General features: G+C 45.0%; 1 protein-coding gene across 1 annotated transcript in view; it reads right to left on the minus strand.

The window, feature by feature from the left end:
- PARD3B (par-3 family cell polarity regulator beta) overlaps window positions 1-4,168 on the minus strand; it is a 390,492-nt gene extending 386,324 nt beyond the window's left edge. The window contains exon 1 of the mRNA XM_062498095.1: window positions 4,049-4,168. Within this exon, the coding sequence (XP_062354079.1) occupies window positions 4,049-4,168 (120 nt within the window). The remainder of the gene's footprint in view (window positions 1-4,048) is intronic.
- Between the last annotated feature and the right edge of the window lie 6,044 nt (window positions 4,169-10,212).

Here is a 10,212-nt window from a genome sequence, read left to right on the forward strand (position 1 = left end):
GCAGTCACATTAATCAAGTCATCCAGGTATGTGCCATGTATGCAAACATGAATAAATGAACACACAGATGATGACCACCACTTCCCCGTGTCTGACTCCTCCACAGAGAGAAAGAACATCTGGAGCACCAAGATGTTTTACACATTCTCCTCAGAAAAGTTTCACTGCAGCTTAAGGGAAAGTCACAGTGGATTTCACTTTGCTAGTCTCATTTCCCTGAGCAGACATCACTTTCTGTACCCACAGCATTCGAGGCCTCTGAGACAGCAAGCAAGGATCTCCAGCTGAGCCAAGGGCTCCACGGCAAAACTGGGAATTTGACTGTTGCCTCAAATGTGGGAGAACAGCATTTCCAAGGAGAGAGACGTGAGCACAACAGTGCATCTACCTTGAGAGCATATAGCCCCACGTGCATTTTAAGGAATAGCTTTTAACAGGACCATGCAAATCCAGACAACAGCACAAGAGCCCATAAAACCCTTCCATGCTGACCCAGAACTCCTCTTCTTCCCCTCATTCATATACTTGGGGGAGGGGGAAAATAAGTCTCTGCCAATTGACTGGAAAACAACAAAGTACCTGGTCCTGCATCCAAGGCTATGTCTTACAGCTACAGAGAAGCAAACGCAGTATCAGGCACAGCAACTCAACTCTTCCGCAGTACATCTGTTCTCACTCAAGCAAGGAATCCTAAATGCAACAGATGACACACAACTGCTCCCCAAGGCACCAAAATATCAAGATAGGGATTGGGCTGATGATAAGGAATCATTAATCCTACTGTATCTATACCTGTCAGCAAGAAGCCTTAATGTGCATTACTAAATAGCAACAAGAGCAGATCCTGAGTCACAAGAGTTCCAACAAACTTCATTCTACTCAAGTCACTTTCTGAGACAGACAACAGTGACTTCCCTGAAAAATTATTTACTATTCTCACAAAGCAACTGAGCAACAAACAATTTCTTAAACATCTATGACTATTCACAACACAAAATCCTAGACCACAGGAATCTCTTAGTTGATCCTGTAATACAAAGTTAAGTCCAGGCAGTTATTGTATGCTCCAGTGAATCAGACAGGATCTGCCCATTCACACAGCACATCCAAAAGGACTAAATTCAGCAGCATCAATAATTAATTACTGTCTGATTTCTCAATCGAAATAGGCCCAGTGTTTTGGGTCAGTTAAACAAGGCAACTGAGCCGTCATGACCAAACCTTGCCAACACAGTCCGGTCAAGAAACCAAATCAGATTTGCTAAAGAAACACAATAAACAACTGCCACCATGTTCTCAGCTACCTACCAAAAATCCCCACAGAAACAAGAGACTTAATTACTGCATCAATTTTCCTTTCATTACAAGTAAAAAGAAGTGCAAAGTATTTTAAACCAATTCAAAACTTTTTACTTGTATTACAGGTATTCAAATATTTCACAGTATGCATGAATTAATACTCTAATCTTGTATCTTCCCCTTTGCCAGACAAGTGACCGTAGTGTAAGACCAAAACTAGACTTCCAGGACAACTCAAAATGCAGAGCTTCTCAAACATTTTTATGGTACTTGACAGTACCATAAGTAATAAAAAGTTCCTAAAGCTTGTATCCTAGCTCATTTTCCCTTCTACAACTTTGAAAGATATTCCTTGTATCAATTCTCCCTCTCTCTCCAAATACTTCAGGCACTTCAACAATAAAATTTTCCACATAGCTCTTTTAAAAGATTTTAACACTTAAAAAAAAAAAAAAAACTACAAAAAGAACACTTAACATGCCAACAGAAAGAGCAACATTCTGTCACAAAGTATTCCAAACATCCTAAACATTTTGAAAAGAAAAACAAATACTCAGTGATCTTTAGCACAAACCTGTTTATGTGCACACCTCACAGTACATTTTAGCTGCTGATAATCTTGAGATAATCCCATTCTCAGTAAGATTTCACTTTTGTTTAATAAAGTTAATATAAGAAGGGGAAGTAGCAAAACACCCAATCCATCATGTCACATCAGACAAAAAATAATCCAAAAGGTAATAAAATTAATTGTTTGAGACATCTGTATGATCTATTTTACCAACCCCAAATTTTCCCCCGGGAAAGCAATCTAACTGAACGATGCTTGTCAAGATAAGAAAAATTTATCTTTTTGGCCAGTTGCACTGCAAACCTTGTAGATTGGAAGCCAGCTAATCAAAGCACTACAACAGAACTGTTTACATTTCCAGCAAACAGGGGGGAGGAATAGAGGGTGCACAGGGCATAAAACTTTTTTTAGCAGCTTGAATGAAAACCTTCTCAAGTCCTTAGGCTTAGGCTGCTCCCCCACTCTGCCTCTGTACACATCCTTGTATAAACTCTAGCCCTGAAGCTCCATTATGCAAAGTGATCAGTAACTTTTGAACAAACTGGCCCATACCCACCCACTTTGTTCAGCTATGATGCCGAATAAGGAACTCAACATTTCTATAAGGAAATAAGAAGAAGAAGAAAAAAAAAAGCTTATTTGCAAAGGAAGAAACACAAGGTCAGAAACATGGATTACAAGGTCAGAAACATGGACTCTGGCCTCTGGTTGTCCTATAAAGAAGGCTGATGATTTTGACCTCATGCTGAAGGGTGTGGGAGAACATAGGAGATGATTACTAAGCATTAAAAAAAAAAGCTCTTTAGATACTACGTTAATAGCAAATTGGTTACAAATTCATGAGAACTGTAGTACACCTTAAGTGTCTGGCACTTATCTGAAGTTTTCTCATACTGTTGGAATTTCTATCCTATAATTGCTTATTGAGCCTTCTAGAAGAGGCAGGGTTTCACCTAGAAAGGCAGTCACCCTTCTACTCTTTCCTAAAGAAAAAAAAAGTAAATAAAGAGTAGAGGAGAAAAGAGACCTGAAATACTTATACCAAGGCTTTGTAGGCCACCTTCAAGCCATCATCATCAGACTAATTCCAATATCATCACAAGCACAAATCAAAGGCTGAAATCAATTCGTAAATTTCTAAATTCAACACAACTGAAAGTAATTCTGTTTCTGATAAAGCCCATCTCTTGAAGGCATATTTTAGTACTCTGAACTACACTTCAGTGCAAAAGATTTCACTGGCTGTTGACTCTAACAGCACCAAGAATTCTATAAACATTTTGTTGTTATTACATGCAGCATCGTTAGGAAAAAACACTTAATGCAAAAAATTCGTCAAGCTCTCTGTGTGTCTTAAGGCAGATTAAAGCATGACACTTGCTCAGAAGGACCAGCATGGAGACCACAGCAATCTCTACTAGAGCAGCTAATTCCACAGCTGTTCATAATGTATTTAACATATCAGCAGCAAGTTTTTCTCAAGTAAATCCTCAAGAACAAGAATTTGCTTCCAGTTCTGCATTCAGGATCTCACACAGTTGCCTGAGCCCCTAAGAAAGCAGCACATACCACAAAACAGAGCTCATAAGATGTTGGCTGTACTTCTTACTCAGACGTTTTAGGAAGATGAACAATCCTGCAAGCCCTTAATTCAGGACTCGTAACAGGAATCTCTTTCAAAAAGCAGTATTTGCAACACCAGGCCTTTCAGCAATACCGAACAGCAACCCATTAGCCTTCAGCACCTGCTTCTTGGAGAAAAAAATGAAAAACAGTTTTATGCTCAATTTGGTACAGCCGAAATAAAACTCAGAGCTCCCTTCACGCAAAAGAAATCACCTCCTCATGCAGATAGCACCCCACAGAGCAGCCGATGCCAGAAAACACAAGCTTGAATGAAAGCGATTTATTGTTATTCTCTTGCCTGTTTCAAGTTTGTTAGTCAACACGCACGGCAGTACCAGCCGTGCCGGCGGGGCAGCTGAGCGGGACACGCTCCGGCATCAGCCGCTCACACAAAGTGCCTGCCAGGGACGCTCAGGCAGGGACCGTGCCCGGGGCCCCGCGGCCGCAGGGCCCACCCGCCCCTCCAGCCCCTCCAGCCCGGCCGGCCCCGGGCCTTCCCCCGCCGCCCCTCACCCGGGGCCGGCCCCCGCGCACGGCCCGGCCGCCCCTCACCTTCTCCTGGGCCTTGCGGTAGCGCTGCAGCGCCTGCTGGGTCAGGTCCCGCACGCGGAGCTGCCCGTCCTTGCAGGGCACCACGATGCCGGTCCGCCCGAAGCACACGGTCACTTTCATCTCAGCGCGCCGCCATGCCCGCCCTGCCCGCCCACGAACGGCGCCCGGCCCGGCCCGGCCCGGCAGCGCCGGCAGGTGCGGCTCGGCGGCCCCACGGGCGGCAGGTGCTCCCGCGGGGCTGCGCCTCGGAGCGCGGGCAGCGCCGGCAGCGAGGCCCGGCCGCGGCCTCTCCTTCCGCCGTGCCCGCCCCGCCCCGCGCGGCGCTCCGGGAGGCGCGGGCCGGGCCGGGCCGGGCGGGGCGGCCGCGGGCGGCGGCGGAGCTCGCCCGGGGCACGGAGCGCCGGGCCGGGCTTAAAGGGGCCGCGGGTCAGCGCCCTGGGTAGCGGCGCGCTCCCCGTGCGGCCGCAGGGTGGGTGTCCCCCCCGCCCCGCGCCGCGCTGTGCTCAGCGGGCACCCAGCCCGGCCCGCGCCGGCAGCCACCGCCGTGAAACGCTGACGCTGGAGCGAGGGGCTCCGCGGCGCACGGAGAGTTGGGTGCCCGGCCGGCCGAGCACGGCGCTGGGCTGGACCGCGGTAGGCACGGAGCATCCCTCGCGCATCGAGCGGGCCCTGTGGCACGCAAAATACACCTAACAGAGAAACTGCCCAACCTGCTCCGTGGTGCAACGACCGGGGCCACAGCACAGCCCTTGCCCCACGAAGCTGTGAAACGCATAGCTGCCCACCCCGACCTTCAGAGACTGACACGAGACCTCACCCGCACCTTGCCACACCACACAGCGACCTTCAGGCACCACCAAGCACCAAATCTGCTCTGCAGGATACAGCACCACGCAGAGAAACCTGTCACCTCGGTACCCTTCAAGACGTGGTACAGTGAAGCCACACAACCTGCATGATGGGACGTGAGACTCCGCAGCACCCCAAACGCCTGCTGTTCTGCAAAGTACGCTTTTCTGTACCGCTTGGTAACCAAGTAATGCTCCTTGCATCTTACCTACTACTAGACCACATACAACATAGTACAGATACTCGACACCATCACAATCATAACAGCTCGATCTACCCACAGAGATGTATATTACTGAAAGTTACTGCAAAGCAGAGGCAGTATAAAAATACCTCTAAACCACAGCATGACATCCCGCAGCACAATATCACGCAGCACAGGGGGACTATTACTGCAGTAAAACTGCCCCACCAGTTCACATTAGCATTCAAATAGACAGTCCAAGCCCTGTGCTGTGTGAGGTAACCAAATGACAGTACCAGAGTTGTTGTAGTGGAAGTGGGCCAGAACAGCATAAACTGAAGGTTAAAGTGAATAGGGTTTTTGGGATGAGATGAGGACAGAGCCACATAAACTCCAGCAAGTGGAAAATTCATCCTGGTTCCTTAGGAACAGGCACAAGTGGTGTGTGGGACTGATCCTCCTAGCCTTTTCAAACCCAGAAGTGCCTGCCACCAGCCCTCAGGGTTTCAGAGCAAATCACAGGGAAATAATCTATTAAGCCATATATGGAACTGCTTTCTCTGGGTGTGTACATGTGCAAGTGAGCAAATGTGCATCCCGTATGCTTTGAGCCATAGAAAGATTACTTTCTTTTTCCCCCCCAGAAACAAAAAAAAAAAAATACAAAGAAATGAGAATTTCGTTTCTTCAGAAAAAGGTATGGTAGCATAGCTTGTAGGCCAGAAACACCTCCAGAGCAGCTAGGACAATGCTGGGGCAGCTGAAAGGTTCCCTGGAGTCAGCCCATATGGCCATTTCAGACGCAGCACTGTGTCCCTACCAGCTCAGCCCCAAGCCAGCTCACTGCTGGCTCCCAAGAGCAGAGCAGAGCTCCGTGGTTTCTTGTGGGTCAGAACCACTGTAAAGCATTCATCATGCTAAATGGGCATTCCTGCCAACTGCTGAAGGGCCTGCAAGTCAGATAGGCTACAAAAGTGGCTCACGTGAAAAATAATCAAGGAGAAAAAAGGAAGCCTTGGTTTAACTCCTAGCCAGTTCTGTAAGCTGGGTTTGTAAGGAGGGGTCCACAGGGGTACCTGGGGTAGAGAGCAACAGCTCCTGATATCTTTCTTTGCTCCTGAGAAATAATAAGGCAGATCAGTCCCACACAGCAGCCTCAGAGATGAATCAGAGGGAGCAGGAGGCAGGAGGAGTTCAGGGCACTCCTCTAGTTCAGCTGCTGATGTGCTGGTGGGAAGCCTGGGTCCCTGTGCTTGTATGGTTTTGATTACTTAGGTTAATAATTGACTGTGAATGTAAAGACTTTCTCTCTCTCTCTTTTTTCTTCTTTCTTTCTTTCTTTCTTTCTTTCTTTCTTTCTTTCTTTCTTTCTTTCTTTCTTTCTTTCTTTTCTTTCTTTCTTTCTTTCTTTTCTTTCTTTCTTTCTTTCTCCCTTTCTTTCTTTCTCCCTTTCTTTCTTTCTCCCTTTCTTTCTTTCTCCCTTTCTCCCTCTCTGTTCATAAGCCAGTCTGACACACTGAGGAAAAAAAGTGGTATGATTTTCTTTTTCCTCAAGTTCTGGTAAGTGCAGGTGATAGGCACTGTAACTGGAGGTGGATAGAGCTTGTTGACAGAGAAAGTGTGTTGTGTTAGACCAACTGATACGTCTGAAAAAATTTAAGACGCTTTTTTCCCCAGCACCATACCTGAAGCATAAGCAGCAGGTTTCAAAGTGTCTGTGATTGGACTAAAAGGATTTACAGCTGTTCCAGAAAGAAAGGAAATAAAAGGTTGTCTTTAAATGTGTGTGCTTAGTATCTTACAGAAACTGAGATTGTATTTAATTATCACACATCGACAAGGGGGAGTGAGAAAAGGTTGCAGAGGAATCACCAGTGTGTTTACTGTCTGTCAGTGTTTGTTTGAAAGTTATGCACGGTATTGCTAATAAGACATTATTGTGTTCTGGGTGAATTACACATTTGTTTATGCTGAAACAAGTCTGAAAGTCTTTGAAGCCATCTGGTAACAATTAACACCTACATATCAAGGTTTTACCTGTGACTATCCCTGGGACTTCAGTTTGCACAACTTTCTGAAAAGAAACCCTTTCTTCTGTCAGAGAGTTGGCAATGAAATTTTTTTCCTCAGGGATGGGGAACACTTTTCCAAAAGTAAGTTCCTCCAATGCAGGTAACAGTGTGACAAGAAAAGCTGTCACATTTGCATACCAAGCATGGGAGGACCAGGAGTGTTGAACTGGAATTCAAAGGAAACACTTCTTAAGAAACTACAGCATGAGTTGCAATATGGTGAAAGAGAGAAGAGGGTAATTTTTACCTATCAAATCCCTACATCTTTTGCTCCTGAATGAGGTAATCAGGAATCATGACCAAAAACTATTTTTCTGGAAAAAATTACCTCATGGTCCTCTGTGAGCTGAAGGCTTCCAAATACCAAAGCTTCAAACCCACTTCTTGTTGGGCATACAAAACCTCTAAGAATCAAGTAATCAATATCTCATCCTTATGTCCAATTTAAACTTACTCAGAGTAAAATACAGCAACTTTTAAAACTGACTAATAACAAGGTCTTGATTTTACCATACTTTCATGCATTTAAGAGGGCCTGCCTACTTGGTTCTGCGACAGAAATCTAAACCATATTTCATTTGAAGTAGATCATCATCCAGCTAATGCTGTAAGCAGCATAAACTGGCTTTGCCCCCCAGAGGAGGACTTCTGCTCCCTCCTGGCCCCAGCTGTTTGTTCCCATCCATTCCCTTTCATGTGCCAGCATGCACAGTTGTAGGTCTGTGCATTGAGATGCTGTGGAAATTAATTTTTTTGCCAGATTAGCTTTCAGCCAAATCAGTTCTGCAGAAACCAGAAAATCAAGATAAATCAGTACTCAGTTTTCTGTAATGGGGTTTAAAGCCTATGTTGGCCCAAGGGAGAACATGGCACAGCAAGACTGCAGCCTTTTTCTTTTTATTTGTATCAGATTACAGTACTTTGCAGGCAGCCTGGTTATGAGTTTCAGACACAAATACATATCCATGAGACAATATTCAAAGCATTCAGATATCAGTTTCATAAGAGGGGATGAGCAGATTTAACAACCCATTGTCACTGAGGGTTACTCTTCTTGCCATCCTCCCTTTCCATCATCCTTTCCCACCTGTGCTTCTTGGATATATCTCCATGAGCCATTTCAGAGCATCAGTCTGGTAGAAAACTAACACAGGAAAAAGGAAAATATTGTTTTCTGCTTTGCTGGCAAGCAAATGCCATGCAGGAAAGGTTCTGACACATCCCAGAGCAGGCTAGAGGGCAAGGGCAGGGCCTAACATCTGGGAGCAGAAGGGGAGTGGACAAAGCCTCCATTTTCATCAACCACAGTAAGTTCTTTGCCCAAATGACTGCCTTAGCTAATTTCTCGCACTTTTCATGTGAGTTTGTCTTACAACTGACTGGTCTGATGTCTCCTCTGTCTCCTCTCCACGCAGGCTGTGGCCTCTCAGATCTGTACACTCGGATCCTGAGCTCCTGAGCGTTGAATGAGAAACTCTACAGACACCACACAAGGTGCTGACCAGACAGAAGCTCACTGTACACCATCATCACCCCTTATGCTGGGTCAGCCCTCCACGTGAAAGCCCAGGGCTGCCATCTGACCTGTGATGTTTCACAGGACAGCAGCGTGGTCCCAGCTCCACGCCTGACCCGGGTCACTTTGGTGCTGCTGGCACTTTCCTGCTGGGCAGATACTGTGCCAGTAATGCAGCCCCACTAGCACCCCTGTCCTCCCTGCAGACCATTCCTTCCACAGTGGCACTGCATTAGCACAGTGTCAGCCAGAGGAGTAGAATTTAAAACTTCTGAAAACATATTTTTCTAAGTTGAATGGCTCTTACACTTTCTCTGCTGCAAGTGAAAATTGCAATAAGGATAATCAGCACTTCACTTTTATATCTGTGAAGCTTTATCTGAAGATCCCAAAACAATCAGCAATTGTCAGTGAAGATTTGCAATCACTGTGCCAGCAGACATGGACCGGTTAAGCAGCCTGCTTAAAAACACAAAGGAATTTTTCCTAGTTCTGCTGCTAACAAGACAACACAAGTGTTGACCTTTAGTTTTTGGCTCTGAGCAGTGTCTCCTTCCTACACCATCACCCATTAGGCATTTAACTATTTGACATGAGTAGCCAGGGTTGCCAAAGAAGATGCTCCTAGAGCACTATTGGCTCACCCTCTTTTCTGCCATTAATAAATCATGTGAGAGGAATACATTCAATCTGAGAAACTTGAAAAAGTCCTTAAAGAGCCTTAAGATGTTATTATTGCAGGTATGTTTTGTTACAGGGTTTCAGAGACTGGAATGGATTTGGAGATAAAGTTGAACCGGACGAAAAGAAAATTAAAAAACTTTATAATTTAAATCAATCTCATAATCCCTGGAGATCTGGTTTCTGATTTTTCAAACTTTTTCTGGTAACACAGTAAAATGTATTTGTTTGCTCTTTGCTGAATGTTGTTACCAGTAAACCCTTCAATTACTAAAGGCAAAGAGGGTCATAATTTCTGCTGTTTATATTTTGCATTTCTCCCAGCTTGGATAATGAAAATCAATAAAACCACTTTCACTGCCAAGTCTCAGTGGCACAATGCTGGTGAATAAGGGGAAAGCAAACTAACAAATATTCTTGGAAACTGTGGTATTTTTTTAAATACAATATAAAAAATCTTTTTACAATCTATATAAAATCAGGTTCTTGCTAAAGTTTTATTTGAACCTAATTTAAAGTTGAAATAATAAATAAAGAAACTGAGACTTGCAAAGCAAGATGATCCTCAGTTTCCATTCATGATGCCACCCCTAGTTCACCTTGGATTTTCTTTCTGCTCATATAACTATATTGATTTAGCTCAAGAAAAACTTATTTTTTTTAATATCTGTGCTCTGTAAGGATCTGAAAGAAGAGTGTGTTTGAATATCCAGTACTATACCCCCTAAAATATCAAAATAAAAGTCTGGAACCAGATGGGAGAAATGCAGTTTCAGTTAGTCTAGGCGGGCTCCAGGTGAGAAGGGATCCCTGCTCCCTGCTGGCACTCCAGGACAGGTACAGGAGAGCTGGCCCAGCCTGT

Source organism: Cinclus cinclus, chromosome 9, assembly GCF_963662255.1.
Source record: "Cinclus cinclus chromosome 9, bCinCin1.1, whole genome shotgun sequence".
Taxonomy (NCBI): Eukaryota; Metazoa; Chordata; class Aves; order Passeriformes; family Cinclidae; genus Cinclus; species Cinclus cinclus.